Genomic DNA, 17,806 nt, shown 5'->3' with positions numbered 1-17,806 from the left:
CTGTACTGAGAAACGTCCCATGTCCTTGGCTCTGACGTAGTGTTCTGATGGTTTTATATGTGTATATGACAGTGAGGCATTTGGTATATATGTCTATCTCTAATAACTCCCATTACTAGTAGAAGCACAAGCTTGCCATGCTCAGGAGCCTCACAGTCCAGGCGTTTCTCACACTCAGCATCACCCAACACTTACACCATGCCTGTCTGGCCACTTTACCCTGATTTACTGCAGGAAGACATTAGAAATTAAACTATCGGCATTGGATTATTGTCAATAATTCTGAGATGTTCCACGAACAGCTATCCAATGAATGCAATTTACCAGCAGTTGTGTTGGAGGGTGTGATCTGTGCCACTTCACTATGGGAGGAGTCAGGGGCAGATTAAGAGAGGAGGGGGCCCCTGTGCAGGCTCCAGGCAGGTCCCCTCCTGTCTGGCAGTGGCTGCAACTCTGTAGATTCTGGCTTTGTGCTGGAGTCTACTGCGCATCCTCAGGTCTCCAGGAACATGGAGCCCACTCCTTGCTCCCAGGGACATATCTACTGCCCATGCTCAGGTTTCTGGGAACATAGGGCCCACTCCTTGTTCCAGGGGACATATCTTCTGCCCATGCTCAGGTCTCCGGGAACACGGTGCCCACTCCTTGTTCCCAGGGACATATCTACTGCGCATGCTCAGGTCTCTGGGAAAATGGTGCCCACTCCTTGTTCCCACGGACATATCTACTGCACATGCTCAGGTCTCCAGGAACATGGTGCCCACTCCTTGTTCCCAGGGACATATCTACTGCCCATGCTCAGGTCTCTGGGAACATGGTGCCCACTCCTTGCTCCCAGGGGCATATCTCTTGCCCATGCTCAGGTCACCGGGAACATGGTGCCCACTCCTTGTTCCCAGGGACATATCTACTGCCCATGCTCAGATCTCCGGGAATATGGTGCCCACTCCTTGCTCCCAGGGGCATATCTCTTGCCCATGCTTAGGTCTCCGTGAACATGGTGCCCACTCCTTGTTTCCAGGGACATATCTACTGCCCATGCTCAGGTCTCCGGGAACATGGTGCCCACTCCTTGTTCCAGGGGACATATCTACTGCCCATGCTCAGGTCTCTGGGAACATGGTGCTCACTCCTTGTTCCCAGGGACATATCTACTGCCCATGCTCAGGTCTCCGGGAACATGGTGCCCACTCCTTGTTCCCGGGGACATATCTACTGCCCATGCTCAAATCACCAGGAGAATGGCCAATCAGCATCTTACTGTAATTTTAAAGACTTTTCTAGATAAATGACAGAATCTTATCGGTTGCTTTGGGCTACTTTTCCACTTTATCCCTATCCAAGGCTTGATATATATCCCCTTATGTTTGCATTACTCAGTGGGTACTCATACTGTATGATAATGACTGCTCACCATAAAATGAGATTCCAACTATGGGATGTTGGTCAGTAATGGGATGATTCTCCTTTAGTAGGTCTTTCTCCAATGAGACAGTCCCATATTCCAGCAGTGGTTGATTTTCAAGTTTTTCATTTTATGACTCCCAAAGTCCCAGATAGGAAAAAGTTCTTATGTATTCAATATTAATTCCATATGTATGTATGTATGTATGTGTATGACTGTATGTATGTATGTCTGGTTTACAACAAATCAGTTTCAGATATCAGAGTAATGATAAAACTGTGTTTAATGGGTGAGCTGCCACTTCATTACAAAAAACAATCATGCTCAAAATGAAATATTACATTTCCTCCTTTTAGGCTATAGGTAATATATAGTGACATCACGACACCCTCTACCCAACACACCTCAGATCCATGTATGCTCTAAAACAACAATTCAAAAGTATTGTCAATAATTCCATTTACCTGCAGCATGAGGAGTGTGAATTGTGGGAAAATAAAACATATACAGAAAGAAAAAGAGCATTGAAATCCAGGAGCCCTTTACTTGGCCAATAATACAGACTAATTATTGAGATTCACACTTGGGGCTTCAGGATAGATAGAGATATATATATATATATATATATATACACATACATACATACATATATATATTATTATTATTAATACATTTTATTTATAAGGCGCCACAAGTGTTTCGCAGCGCCGTACAAAGGACAGTACAGGGAGACAAAACTTAGCATCACAGTAAATAAATAACAGAAATAGAGTACAGGTAACAAAGAGCACCACAATTCTCATACATAATACAGCTAAGATGTAAGTAGCGAGGGAGTGATCATCATACTACTAGGGGCTGGTGGCCATCGATGGAGATGAGCCTTTACCAGCAGGAGAAAAAGCGGGTATAGATGGTCGCTGAGTAGGGGAGAGCTGCTAGTGAAATGTGTCGAGAGGAGGGCTTAGATTACAAGAGGAAAGAGGGCTTGCTCTGAAGAGCTAACAATCTAGTAGAAAGGGGTGACAGACAGATGACATGAGATGCAAGAAGGTGGGAGGTAGCCTGATGGCAGTATGGAAGCAAAGCTGAGATGTTCAAGGCATGAGGCAGGGGGATGGAGGCGTAGCCTCAGGACTCAGTTATGCATCGGGAGGGTATGCTTTGATGAATATGTGGGTTTTTAGTGCCCGTTTGAAGCTTTGCAAGGTCGGGGAGAGTCTAATGGAGTGGGGGAGTGCATTCCACTGAAGGGGTGCAGCACAGGCATAGTCTTGAACTTGAACATGGGAAGCAGTGACCAGGGTGGTGGAGAGGCGACGGTCATTGGTCGACTGTAGGGGGTGGGAGGGAGTATGAAGGGAGAGGAGGTTGGAGATGTAGGGAGCAGTGGAATTAGAGATGGCCTTGTATGTGAGGGTGAGGAGTTTGAAGAGGATTCTGTAGGGGAATGGGAGCCAGTGTAGATTTTGTCGAAGGGGAGTGGCAGATGTGCAGCAGCAGGAGAGGAAGATAAGCCTAGCTGCAGAGTTCAGGACAGATTGGAGGGAGCAAGATGGGAGGAAGCGAGGCCAGTGAGAACATTGCATTAGTCAAGTCGTGAGATGACCAGTGAGTGGATGATAAGTTTAGTTGCACTCTGGGAGAGAAATGATGCGAGCAATGTTGTGTAGCTGGAAATGACAGGATTGTGCCAGAGCTTGGATGTGGGGTGCAAAGGAGAGGGAGGAGTCAAGAGTGATGCCCAAGCAGCGGAGTTGGGGAACGGGGGAGATGGTGGTGTTGTCAACAGTGATAGAGATATTGGTAGGTGGTGTTACTCTGGATGGGGGAAAGATGATGAGTTCAGTTTTGTCCATGTTGAGCTTCAGAGAGCGCTCAGACATACTGGAGGAGATTGCGGAGAGGCAGCTGGAAACCTGAGAGAGGACAGAGGGGGACAGATCAGGAGAGTTGAGGTAGAGTTGTGTGTCATCAGCATAGAGGTGGTATTGGAGGCCAAAGGAGTTAATGAGCACACCCAGGGAAGAGGTATACAGGGAGAACAGAAGGGGGCCAAGGACAGAACCCTGAGGGACACCAACAGGAAAGATGGAAGGGTGTGAGGTGGTGCCAGAGGCAGACACAGAGAAGGAGCGGTTAGTGAGTTAAGAAGAAAACCAGTCAAGGACAGTGCTAGAGAGACCAGCGTTTTGGAGTGTGCGGAAGAGGAGAGGATGATCCACAGTGTCAAAGGCAGCAGAGAGGTCCAGAAGGATGATCAGAGAGAAGTGGCCCCTGGAATTTGGCCGAAAGCAGGTCATTGGTGACTTTCACCAGGGCAGTCTCAGTGGAGTGGAATGGGCGAAAGCCATATTGTAGTGGATCGAGGATGGAGTTGTCAGAGAGGTAGCTTGTGAGACAGCTGTAGACCAGTCATTCCAGTAGTTTGGAGGCGAAAGGGAGAAGAGAGATGGGGTGGTAGTTAGTGGGTGATGAAGGGTCGAGGTTGGGTTTTTTGAGAATAGGTGAGACCAGAGCATGTTTGAATGGTGAGGGGAAGATGCCGGTAGAGAGCAATAGGTTAAAGAGGTGAGCAAGGTGGGAGTAGGCAGTGGGGGAGAGAGCAGAGAAGACGAGAGGGAAGGGGGGGCAGGTGGAGGGGGAGGATAAGATGAGGGAGTGGACTTCCTTGTCTGAAGTGGAATGGAAGGAGGACAGGGTGGGATAGAGGGAGGGGAGGGATGATGGGGGCAGGGGGGCAGCAGAGGGGTGACGGGGGGAGATGTGTCGGATATCCTCAATTTTGGAGATGAATAAGGAGGCAATGTCAGTGGCAGTGAGGGAGGATGGGAGGGGAGGAGGAGGGGGGCGAAGGAGAGTGTTGAAAGTTTCAAAGAGACGGCATGGACAGGATGACTGAGAAGAGATGAGTGCTTGGAAAAAGCATTGCTTGGCGAGGGAAAGAGCAGAGTTGTAGGAGGAGAGAATAAACTTGAAATGGAGGAAGTCCGGCAGAGCGTGAGATTTCCTCCAGGAGTGTTCAGCGGAGCATGAGCATTTTTGTAAGTAGCGTGTTAGTTTGGTGTGCCAGGGTTGGGGTCTGGAGCAGTGGAGGGGGACAGAGGAGAGGGGGGTCACAGAGTCAAGAGCAGCGGTTAGGGAAGAGTTATAGAAGTAGGCTGCCTGGTTGGGACAGGTCATGGTGGAAAGAGGATAGAGGAAAGTCTCGAGGGAGGACATGAAAGCGTGGTTGAGAGAACCGAGATTGCGTCTGGTGATGGACGGTCTTGGCGTGGAGAGGAAAAAGGAGGATGAGAGGGTGAAAGAAAGCAGATGGTGGTCAGAGAGAGGGAAGGGAGAGTTTGAGACAGAGGATGACAGAGGGGAGGTCGGTGGAGAGAAAGTGGGGAAGCCAGTCAGCAAAGTTGTCAAGGAAAGGTGAACAGTGGCCAGGGGGGCGGTATATCACTGCCACAAGAAGGTGAATGGGGTAGAAGAGGTGGATATAGTGGACCTCAGGTGGAGAAGGTGAGGGAGGACTCAGGTGGGATGACACAAAAGGTGCAGTTAGGGGAGAGAAGGATGCCCACGCCTCCTCCCTGTCAGTAATAAGGTTTGACCGTGTGGGTGAAGGAGAAGCCTCCGTAGGAGAGGGCAGCAGGGGAGGTGGTGTCAGATGAGGAGAGCCAGGTTTCAGTGATGGCGAGAAGGTTAAAAGTGTGGGAGATGAAGAGGTCGTGGATAGTTGGCAGCTTGTTGCAGATTGATCTAGCATTCCAGAGTGCACAGGAGAAAGGAAGGGAGGGGACAGGGGAGATGGGGATAAGGTTGGCTGGGTTCTGAGTGCATGTGGGTGATTTGGAGATTGGGGGGGTGAGACCTGGCAGTAAGGATTGGTATGGGACAGGATCGAGGAGCCATAAATCCAGTGTTGTTCTGAGGATTAGAATGGTGTGGGTGTAATATCCAATGAAAAAGAGGAAGATGGGATGTATTGAAAGCAAAGTCAGTGCAAACAGGATTTTTAGAAATAATGGAAGGAACGGAAAGGCTGAGATGGTTGCACAGTGGTTGTAGATTATATAAATGAGGAGTGTGAGCAATGTGTGAGAGCAGTAGGGCTGTTACTTAATCAGACAGGTAGTTCAGTGTCCAGGCTGCCGGCGTAGGTGGTAGTGGATTAGGTAACTCACTGTAGTATGTTGATTGTTGGTTGCAGTTCTTTTGTGGAGAAGGGGAAGGTAGTCTGCTGTCCTGCTGTTTATCTCCTTTTATCTCCAAAATGTCAGATATTATATTATATATATATACCTTCCTCCTTGGTGCAGCACTCCTGGCTTCACAAAATACACGACTCAGGCTGAGTCGTGTATTTTGTGAAGCCAGGAGTGCCGCACCAAGGAGGAAGGTATGTCATATAGGCCCTCATTCCGAGTTGTTCGCTCGCAATCTGCTTTTAGCAGCATTGCACACGCTAAGCCGCCGCCTACTGGGAGTGAATCTTAGCTTAGCAGAATTGCGAACGAAAGATTCTCAAAATTGCAAATAGAAATTTCTTAGCAGTTTCTGAGTAGCTCGACACTTACTCTGCCACTGCGATCAGTTCAGTCAGTTTCATTCCTGGTTTGACGTCACAAACACACCCAGCGTTCGCCCAGACACTCCCCCGTTTCTCCAGCCACTCCCGCGTTTTTCCCAGAAACTGCAGCGTTTTTTCACACACCCATAAAACGGTCAGTTTCCGCCCAGAAACACCCACTTCCTGTCAATCACACTCCGATCACCAGAACGAAGAAAATTCCTCGTAATGCCGTGAGTAAAATACCTAACTGTTGAGTAAAATAACTAAGCGCATGCGCTCTGCGAACATTGCGCATGCGCAGTAAGCGACTAATCGCAAAATAGAGAAAATCGGCAACGAGCGAACAACTCGGAATGAGGGCCATAGTGAGGGCACCGGCTGCGGATAATTTGTATCAAGTGAGTGCCAGCCCTAGAGCCAGATAGATAGATAGATATATATATATATATATATATATATATCAAACAAATACTCTCCTCCTGCGCTATTTTATAGGTATTAGATAGAATGAGATAAGAAAGTTTCTTAAGAAGGGCAGCCTGTTTCCCTAAGTTCCTTGTTAGACTGAACTAGGTATAGAAATGTGGAAAAAAAGGGGGAAATTGGCGCCCAGGGATTAGTGTAACCCGTAGAATGTACAGAACCCTATAAGTTTCACAAATATTACCAATTTTAAAACAAAAGCATGAACTGTTCCTTCATAAAAGTTTATTAAAATTTACAAAATGACATATCCATCATGTTACATAGACATTATGATGTAATTTCTCTTATAATGATCCATCCATGAAGTTGTGGAGGAATGTAGACAATTTTAAGCAATATCTTAAATCCTTCCTCATAGGATATTCAGAGAACACATCAAGTAAAAAACTCAACGCGTTTCGTCTAGTGACTAGACTTCATCAGGGGTATGTCTTTTGATATTAACGTCAATCTAAAAGTACTCAGTCAAGGTGGTCGATCAGAATTGTTCGAAGAGTGACTTCAAAACATCCCTAATAGGTACTGCTGAGGCTTCAAACCGGCCTCGTGGATTCAGTATTCAGAATTCATATAATTCCTATATTTAGCCTTCAAAGGAATAGCGGAATCATCAAATTCATGCCAAACAGGACCTCATGGATCAACTATAGGCGTGAAAAGTGGATGCGGATATGTTGTCCTTACAGTTTCACACAGGTAAAGACTTTCCCAAGAACAGCCAGTTGTGATCCAGTATCCATGCAATGGATACTGGATCACAACTGGCTGTTCTTGGGAAAGTCTTTACCTGTGTGAAACTGTAAGGACAACATATCCGCATCCACTTTTCACGCTTATAGTTGATCCATGAGGTCCTGTTTGGCATGAATTTGATGATTCCGCTATTCCTTTGAAGGCTAAATATAGGAATTATATGAATTCTGAATACTGAATCCACGAGGCCGGTTTGAAGCCTCAGCAGTACCTATTAGGGATGTTTTGAAGTCACTCTTCGAACAATTCTGATCGACCACCTTGACTGAGTACTTTTAGATTGACGTTAATATCAAAAGACATACCCCTGATGAAGTCTAGTCACTAGACGAAACGCGTTGATTTTTTTACTTGATGTGTTCTCTGAATATCCTATGAGGAAGGATTTAAGATATTGCTTAAAATTGTCTACATTCCTCCACAACTTCATGGATGGATCATTATAAGAGAAATTACATCATAATGTCTATGTAACATGATGGATATGTCATTTTGTAAATTTTAATAAACTTTTATGAAGGAACAGTTCATGCTTTTGTTTTAAAATTGGTAATATTTGTGAAACCCATAGGGTTCTGTACATTCTACGGGTTACACTAATCCCTGGGCGCCAATTTCCCCCTTTTTTTCCATATATACATATATATATATATATATATATATAGATAGATAGATATACTTGCTGACGTACCTGCCATTGCCCGGGTTTAAATTCTCCAGTTATTAAGTTATCAATGAGTTGGATGTACAGTAACTGTCAACATATTAAAAATAATTAGTAGCTCTTCCAACACACCCATGAGGTGGCTGCCCAGTGTCGTTTTTGTTTTTGGGGTGTCGCCAGTAGCCCTAATCCCAAGGTTTTATTTCTGTTCAGTGTTATAATCACTTTTACATTGCAAGAGGGGTTTAAAGTTTTCCTTCTGTTATCAATGTTGCTATTCCAAGGCTTTTGGGTACACAACATTTTTTGTCTTCCCACCCACATTTCTGTCAGTTATTTTAGTTAATTGATTTATGGTTATTTCTGTCAGTTATTACAGTTCATTAACGTTTTCATCTAGTAGAAGGCCCAGAACAGGCTCCCTGTGTCAAAGTTCTGCCCAGCGTACACCAATAGGAGGTCCCACCGGGACCCCAACCCCCTAGTATGTCTTCTGGGATCCAGTGTTACCACTCTGAAGGTTTTTTTCCAAATCCTTCCAGTGGAAGACCCATGACAAGCTCCCTAGGTCAAAGTTCTGCCCGTTACATTCTGCCGTAAGGTCCGACTGACCTCAACACCCTAGTACAGTACATATGTGTCCACATACATCTTTGCTATATCTCGCCATGTATGGCACGATTTTGCATGCCTTAAACTCAGATTTAGCCATGCCTTGTGATTTTTCTTAATTTGCTTTTTTAATATGTTACTTTATACATATTCTATTATGGCAAACAAAAATTTTAAAGTACATCCACACGTGTTTTGCATATTGTGCCAAACTGAGCAAAATAGCAAAGATTTAAGTGGACACATCTGTATGTCTTCTGGGATCCAATGTTTCCACTTTGTGAAGTTTTCATCCAAATCCATACAGTGGAAGTCCCAGAACAGGCTCCCTGAGTCAAAGTTCTTCCCAGCGCATTCCGCCATGAGATCTGACCGGGACCCCAACCCCCTAAAACAGGACCAGGATCCAACTGGCCACCTCACATTGGTTTCATCCCAGTAAGGCAGGGGTGTCCAAATGCATAACTGGACAGTCACAGAAACAGGACAGTGAATTTTATATATAAGATACTTGGATTATGACTAAGTCCCTCATGGTATACAAATTTCATCACTTGTTCAAACATAATATGCCCAATTTATTACCCCATTACCCCATGAGTTCAGAGTATTTCACTGATTGTGCAGATTTTTTGGGAGGCAGTGACCTGTCCAGTGGTCTGTTTGTGTGAGGACAGGGCTGCATGTGACAGGGGCAGTGACATGACGTGAGGAGGGGAATGGAGGCAGCAGCAAGCCACTGACTGAGAGTTATATAGTGGGAGGAGCAGGGTCCCCCAGCAGCACAGAGTATATCAGGAGATGAGTGATGTGTCAGTGAGGACAGGGCTGCATGTGACAGGGGCAGTGACAGGATGTGAGGAGGGGAATGGAGGCAGCAGTGAGCTACAGACTGAGAGTTATATAGTGGGAGGAGCAGGGTCCCCAGCAGCACAGAGTATATCAGGAGATGAGTGATATGTCAGTGAGGACAGGGCTGCATGTGACAGGGGCAGTGACATAATGTGAGGAGGGGAATGGAGGCAGCAGCAAGCCACTGACTGAGAGTTATATAGTGGGAGGAGCAGGGTCCCCAGCAGCACAGAGTATATCAGGAGATGAGTGATGTGTCAGTGAGGACAGGTCTGCATGTGACAGGGGCAGTGACATGATGTGAGGAGGGGAATGGAGGCAGCAGCAGGCCACAGACTGAGAGTTATATAGTGGGAGGAGTAGGGTCCCCAGCAGCACAGAGTATATCAGGTGATGCGTGATGTGTCAGTGAGGACAGGGCTGCATGTGACAGGGACAGTGACATGATGTGAGGAGGGGAATGAAGGCAGCAGGAAGCCACAGACTGAGAGTTATATAGTGGAAGGAGCAGTGTCCCCAGCAGCACAGAGTATATCAGGAGATGGGTGGTGTGTCAGTGAGGACAGCGCTGCATGTGACAGGGGCAGTGACATGATCTGAGTAAGAGAATGGTGACAGCAAGAAGCCACATAGTGGGAGTTATGTATAGTACTGAGCAGGGTCCCCAGCAGCACAGAGTATATCAGGAGATGAGTGATGTGTTAGTGAGTACAGGCCTCATGACAGGGGCAGTGACATGATGTGAGGAGGGGAATGGAGGCAGCAGGAAGCCACAAACCGAGAGTTATATAGTGGGAGGAGCAGGGTCCCCCAGCAGCACAGAGTATATCAGAAGATGAGTGAAGTGATAGGACAGGGCTGCATGTGACAGGGGCAGTGACATGTGAGGAGGGGACAGGAGGCAGCACAAAGTCACACCGGTATATAATGGGAGGTGCACAGAATACTGATGAGAGTATGAGCTCACTGTGAAGCTAATATCACATCTCTCCGCACACTGACTGGCTGTATACTAGGGGATGGAGTCACTCAGGCAGAGAGTACAAAGTTGTCTGTGACTAGATGCTGGTATTGGTGGCAAGCAGAACACTAGGAGCGGTGTTACCCTGTGTACATGGAATAACCATGTACTACAGACCCACTTTGTATAAATGTTTAAAATAGACTACAATGCATCCAGAAAGTATTCACAGCGCTTCACTTTTTCCACACTTTGTTATGTTACAGCCTTATACCAAAATGGAATAAATAAATTTTTCCCCTCAGTATTCTACACACAATACCCCATAATGACATCATGAAGAAAGTTTTTTTGAGAGTTTTGCAAGTTTATTAAAAATAAAAAAAATTAGAAATCACATGTACATAAGTATTCACAGCCTTTGCTCAATACGTTGTTGATGCACCTTTGGCAGCAATTACAGCCTCAATACTTTTTGAATATTATGCCACAAGCTTGGCACATCTATCTTTGGGCAGTTGCACCCATTCCTCTTTGCAGCACCTCTCAATCTCCATCAGGTTGGATGGGAAGCGTCGGTGCACAGCCATTTTCAGATCTCTCCAGAGATGTTCAACCGGATTCAATTCTGGGCTCTGGCTGGGCCACTCAAGGACATTCACAGAGTTGTCCTGAAGCCACTCCTTTGATATCTTGGCTGTGTGCTTAGGGTCGTTGTCCTGCTGAAAGATGAACCGTCGGCCCAGTCTGAGGTCAAGAGCGCTCTGGAGCAGGTTTTCATCCAGGATGTCTCTGTACATTGCTGCATTCATCTTTATCTCTATCCTGACTAGTCTCCCAGTTCCTGTTACTGAAAAATATCCCCACAGCATGATGCTGCCACCACCATGCTTCACTGTAAGGGTGGTATTGGCCTGGTGATGAGCGATGCCTGGTTTCCTCTAAGCATGACCCCTGGCATTCATGCCAAAGAGTTCAATCTTTGTCTCATCAGACCAGAGAATTTTGTTTCTCATGGTCTGAGAGCCCTTCAGGTGGATTTTGGCAAACTAAACAAAAGAATTTGAAACCGCACTAGACCTGTGGAAAGTAACCACAGATAATTTCAACTCTCTAGGAGTTACTCAATGATGTCTAGACTAACATGAAGGCTCAATTAGTGTGATACCTATGGCACTGGGTTGGTGGTGCTCCCGGGAAATGAGTTCAACAAACTGAAAAAGGGTAGACCTGCAAGAGAGCAGGACAAGAGAAGACTAAAAGTCTGACCCGGGGCACGCTTTCTGTATCTAAAGATTTAAAATTTAACTTTTATTATCACTTGATAAAACTGTAAGTTACACAAAATCACTAGGCAATAGTATAAAGCAATATTAATACATAAATATTAGGCCATAAGACCATTCATAGAAATATATTGAAAGGTAAGTACTGATTAATGTGGCAGACCTTTCTCTGCCATGAGCGAAAATATTAGTCGGTAATAATGCTCTAAGTTTTCATGTGGTGAAAGTACCCATAGCACGTATTGGTGATATCATATATAGGTGTGCTGGTTTACCACATAAATTGGCGAGCACCAATATTTAAATTATATTCTCTCCCACGGTCTATAACCAATTGCCACAATAATGAGGAGAGTAGGCTTCCCTGTGCGCGATTTTAAACCACCAGATATAATTTCAAAAACATTCACACACAATTCATATATACCCCATATCATAAATGCAGGTGAATTGAAATCTATATACTTCCAACCCCAATTGTGAATAGATAGAGCCGTAGGCCTCCTTCATGGAGAGTGCAGCTCTACAGAAAATAATGCACAGTTTGTCATTTGTGTAGAGTTTGTATGTACTTCAGACCGTCATTCAGAATTTGTATCCATCTGCATAGTATATTGTGGATAAATAGAGAGTGCTATATGTCGGTAATAAACAATTTTAGTTCAGAATTCATATCAATCTGTACACCACAATATAAATAAATGGATAACATTACATATCATTCATGATTAGTTTCATCACAGTGTGGAGTTAGAAGGCGCTACATGTCATTCATAATTGATTTCAATTCAGAATTCATATCGATCAGTACACCACCATATGAAAAAATGGATAGCATTGCATGTCATTCATAATTAATTTCATAACTGTGTTGAGTTTGTATGTGCGATGCCTGGTTTCCTCTAAACGTGACCCTGGCATTCATGCCAAAGAGTTCAATCTTTTGTCTCATCAGACCAGAGAATTTTGTTTCTCATGGTCTGAGAGTCCTTCAGGTGGATTTTGTCAAACTCCAGGCGGGCTGCTATGTGCTTTTTACTAAGGAGTGGCTTCCGTCTGGCCACTCTACCATACATGTCTGATTAGTGGATTGCTGCAGAGATGGTTGTCCTTCTGGAAGGTTCTCCTCTGTCCACAGAGGAATGCTGTAGCTCTGACAGAGTGACCATTGGGTTCTTGGTCACCTCCCTGACTTGGGCCCTTCTCCCCCGATCGCTCAGTTTAGACGGCCGGCCAGCTCTAAGAATAGTCCTGGTGGTTCCGAACTTCTTTCATTTATGGATGATGTGCTCATTGGGACCTTCAAAGCATCAGATATTTTTCTGTACCCTTCCCTAGATTTGTGCTTCGAGACAAACCTGTCTTGGAGGTCTACAGACAGTTCCTTTGACCTTATGCTTGGTTTGTGCTCAGACATGCACTGTCAAGTGTGGGACCTTATATAGACAGATGTGTGCCTTTCCAAATCATGTCCAATCAACTGAATTTACCACAGGTGGACTCCAATTAAGCGGTAGGAACATCTCAAGGATGAACAGTGGAAACAGGATGCAACTGAGCTCAATTTTGAGCTTCATGGCAAAGGCTGGGAATACTTATGCACATGTGATTTCTTAGTTTTTTATTTTTAATAAATTTGAAAAATCTTAAAAAAAACCCTTTTTTCACATTGTCATTATGGGGTATTGTGTGTAGAATTTTGAGGGGGAAAAATTAATTTATTCCAGTTTGGAATAAGGCTGTAACATAACAAAATGTGGAAAATATGAAGCACTGTGAATAAATTTCCGGATGCACTGTATATTGGTAAATTTCAAAAATCAATTTAATGTGGACACCCTAAATGGGGGGATGCTATAAAAGTGGGAGTAGGCAAACACTGGAGGTATTCTCTAACCAGGGGCAGATTGGGATCGAAAACCAGCCCAAGAAATTTATGGAAGCAGCCCTAATAGGGGTGGGGGTCTGTTGAGGGAGTGGAGTCTGTCAAGTGGGAGGGCTTACTGCTCAAAAGGGCTGATTATATGCATGTATGGAAAGTGCGCGGGGTGTGGCCACATAATAGTGCCAATTCACATTACACCACACAGTGGTGCCGCCTATACACATTGCACCAGGTAGAACCTCCTATACACCCTGCGCCAGGTAGAGCATGTTATACGTATTCCGCCAGAGAGAGCACGTTCTACACTTTGCTCCAGGTGGAGCACATTATACACTTTGCGCCAGGCAGAACACATCATACACATTGCACCAGGTAAAGCACATTATACACATTGCACCAGGTAGAGCACGTTATACACTTTGCGCCAGGTAGAGCACGTTATACACATTGCAACAGGTAGAGCACGTTATACACGTTGCACCAGGTAAAGCACATTATACACTTTGCACCAGGTAGAGCATGTTATACACTTTTCGCCAGGTAGAGCACGTTATACACATTGCAACAGGAAGAGCACATTATAGACATTGCACCAGGTAGAGCACGTTATACGCTTATATATATATATATATATATCAGGCACATCATGTTCTAGACAGGACTCAGCCAGGCTGCTGGGGCTTTTACTTACTAAGACAGTGACTTGCCTGGCTGCTGCGGCTGTCTGGAGGAAAACTGGGGCCGGAGGAAGCTTCAGGACTGGAGGTGGTCCTGGAGGCAGAGCTGTCAGTGGTGCCTGACAGCCCGGCCCTACAAAGGCTTATGGGGGAGCTACTGCGGCTGCACATGCGCAGCAGCTCCGCCGGCAGCCATCTTTAATATACCTTTAAGTTAATGCTGCCGCGACCGGAGCTAAGCTCCGCTCGCGGCAGCCGGCCAGCATGGGGGATGATGGTGGCCACTGAGGGACGTCCGGACCAGCCAAATGGAATCTGGTCTGGCATCCCGGCATGCCAATCCACCGCTGTCTCTAACTATGGTGGTAAATGAGCTCCATATTCTGTAAAAACTGTTATCACCAGTTTAATATCACATTTTAGTCTAACCTGGTGCCATATGTATGTGTGTTGTTATTAGTGTATGGAGGCAGAGTAACCTGGTGCTATATGTCATGTGTGTTGTTATTAGTGTATGGAGGTAGAGTAACCTGGTGCTATATGTCATGTGTGTTGTTATTAGTGTATGGAGGTAGAGTAACCTGGTGCTATATGTCATGTGTGTTGTTATTAGTGTATTGAGGTGTGCTATATGTCATGTGTGTTGTTATTAGTGTATGGAGGTAGAGTAACCTGGTGCTATATGTCATGTGTGTTGTTATTGGTGTATGGAGGTACAGTAACCTGGTGCTATATGTCATGTGTGTTGTTATTAGTGTATGGAGGTAGAGTAACCTGGTGCTATATGTCATGTGTGTTGTTATTAGTGTATTGAGGTGTGCTATATGTCATGTGTGTTGTTATTAGTGTATGGAGGTAGAGTAACCTGGTGCTATATGTCATGTGTGTTGTTATTAGTGTATGGAGGTAGAGTAACCTGGTGCTATATGTCATGTGTGTTGTTATTAGTGTATGGAGGTAGAGTAACCTAGTGCTATATGTCATGTGTGTTGTTATTAGTGTATGGAGGTAGTGTAACCTGGTGTCATATGTCATGTGTGTTGTTATTAGTGTATTGAGGTACAGTAACCTGGTGTATATGTCATGTGTGTTGTTATTAGTGTATGGAGGTACATGAGCCTGGTGCTATATGTCATGTGTGTTGTTATTAGTGTATGGAGGTTCATTAACTCTATTTGTTTCCTCCACTTTAATAAGCCCCCCCCCCCCCCCCCACACACACTTCAATTGACTTTCTTTCCGTTTTGTGTGTCATTTTAATATTTGTTATACTGTGTGTAAAGTAAACACGTCACATAGGATTGATGTAGCAGATTACTAAAGCTGTTGTCTTTTTACAGGCCCGGCAGCGCCCCATAACGCAGGGACATTCTACACCTGGCAGTGGGCCCAACGCCCGGATCTCACTACCCACCAGAATGCACACCCAGGCTGCTCGTGTGGAATATGTCCTTCCTGCAGACAGTGTCAGACTATACATCAGGGGATGCCACCGGAGAAGAAGACGTTTTCTTGTTCCGAATGTGACAGGACATTTGCGGTGAAATCATCTCTCATTAGACATCACAGGATTCACACCAGGGAGCAGCCATACTGCCAGACGGAGTCTGGGGCGTCTATCAGTCAGATGGTGCATGCCACCAACCATGAGCGGGGTCACATGAAGAAGCACGTCTGTTCCCGGTGCGGGAAGCAGTTCACAGATCGGCTAGTCCTACTGCAACATCTCCAGACGCATACGGACAGCAAGCCTTATGTGTGCTCGGAGTGTGGGAAGACCTTTAAGTGTAAGGCCTACCTGACCATACATGTGCGTGTCCACACAGGCGAGAAGCCGTACTCCTGCTCCGAGTGCAGCAAATGCTTCTCACAGAAAATTACGCTCATCAAACACCAGAGGACACACAGTGGGGAGAAGCCATTTTCCTGCTCCGAGTGTGGGAAGTGTTTTGCCGCCAAATCAAATCTATACCGGCATAAGCGAATTCACAGAGGGCACAATTTGTTCCTGTCTAGCCAATGAGGGGAATGTTTTACTATCAGGGCACTTTTCCTAATATGCAGTAAGAAGATTCATATGGGAAGTAGAATATTCCTGTTCTAGTTGCTGCAAGTATATACTGTATGTCAGAAGTGTACGGTGGTAGGGACGGAAATGTGATTTATACAGCCTGTAGGTGTCTTTCCTCTTACACAAACTGAACATATAAATCTGCAAACATTTTACCAACTTGATGTTAGTTCCTCATTCCCCAAATCCAGCTACTGTCTTGTCTCCGGCCAGTACCTTTCCAATTCTGAGCAGAGGTTCCACTTAGTGATGCTGCAGCTGGGATGTTCAGATGTGTCCTCAAACATTGTTGCTGATAGCACACTATTTAGGATCCTGAGTCGCGAGTTGTAAATAACGTTATGGCGTGCGTTGTGTCCCACGCCATGTAATACACAGTTTAACCGCTGGGTGGCAGATGCTCCACGTTAAAATTACAGTGCTGAATACAATGCTGTGGCAGTAGGCAGTGATCTGTGAGAGGCTGGCCAATCACGTTTCTTCCCTTTATAAAAAAGTTCCCTTCTACAAAATACAATGCCACGCTGCCGCTCTGTTCACATAATTCATTTTGTCGTTACATTGTGTACTAAATCCTGGATTTTATTAGCATAAACAGCTTTATTATCTTTGAAAGATTTTCTGGTTTCTTTGCTATCAAATGGACAGAAATATGTAATGCACTGTACCACTGGGAACGTATCTCATTAATATGACTTCCAGATGGTCTCCATTTCTGTGACACCACGCTTGGTGGATTCAATCCGACTTTTTTTTTTTTAAACGGGGCCGCAAATCAGACAAAACACATCACATATACACCAGGGGTGCTTATTCTTACCACAGTGTTATGCACACCAGTGCCTGCAGGAATGTACTGGTGTCTGAACGGAGAGGGATGCAAAACAAATGAACTCACAGACAGACTGGGGAATATGACATTACGTACACAGAAGGTGATAGGGTAACAAAATAAACACAAAGTGAACAGAGAAGCCCAGAGGCTAAGAAACTGGGTGTCTCCCTAGTATTAGGAGTGCTCAGATGGAAAGAAGCGAGATGTTGTGTTTTAATACGTAGAGAACCCGAAATGCTGTTGCTAAGGGCAACAGCAAACCCCTAAAGGGTTACCAACGGGTGTGGCAGTAAACTCCTTGGTCAGAGATGAAATAATAGACACAAGGAGAGTCTCCACAATCCTAGTCCTCACTTGCAGTGCACTGGTTCAGCTTACTGCCACTAAACTGACACCAGAACAACTTGCACAGTGAGAAAGGATTTTGGCAGGCAAGTCTGAGAATACAGCCGCAAACTTGCTAAGTTCACAGAGTAGCAAAAGAACCCCAGCAAGTTAAACGACTGACTCCAGTCTTACTGCTAGGTCTGGATTGGCAGAGTGTAGTACCAAATCCCAAGGTCTATTTGCAGTAAGCAACAAACAAATACAAAGCTACACAGTACTGGCTAACTTTCAGGAACTGACTAACCAACAAAGATTCAGCAGCATCTGCCTAACCTGAGAAGAGGGTTTATATAGCAGGTGCTGTCCACGCCCCACTCAGACCTCACAGACTGTGAGCACAAAATCCAGCACCGGATCCCCTGCCGTGC

At 45.2% G+C, this 17,806-nt stretch overlaps 1 protein-coding gene across 2 annotated transcripts in view; it reads left to right on the top strand.

Moving 5' to 3' along the window:
* The window catches only part of LOC134995275 (zinc finger protein 436-like), a 213,255-nt gene extending 196,880 nt beyond the window's left edge, over positions 1–16,375 (top strand). For both annotated transcript variants that reach the window (XM_063951078.1, XM_063951077.1), the window contains one exon: positions 15,486–16,375. In XM_063951078.1, coding sequence (XP_063807148.1) covers positions 15,486–16,168 — 683 coding nt within the window. In that variant the 3' untranslated portion in view covers positions 16,169–16,375. The remainder of the gene's footprint in view (positions 1–15,485) is intronic.
* Positions 16,376–17,806: the final 1,431 nt, after the last annotated feature.

Source organism: Pseudophryne corroboree, chromosome 2, assembly GCF_028390025.1.
Source record: "Pseudophryne corroboree isolate aPseCor3 chromosome 2, aPseCor3.hap2, whole genome shotgun sequence".
Classification (NCBI taxonomy): Eukaryota; Metazoa; Chordata; class Amphibia; order Anura; family Myobatrachidae; genus Pseudophryne; species Pseudophryne corroboree.
Note: the sequence above shows the minus strand (reverse complement) of the source record. Positions and strands in the feature narration are given on the sequence as shown.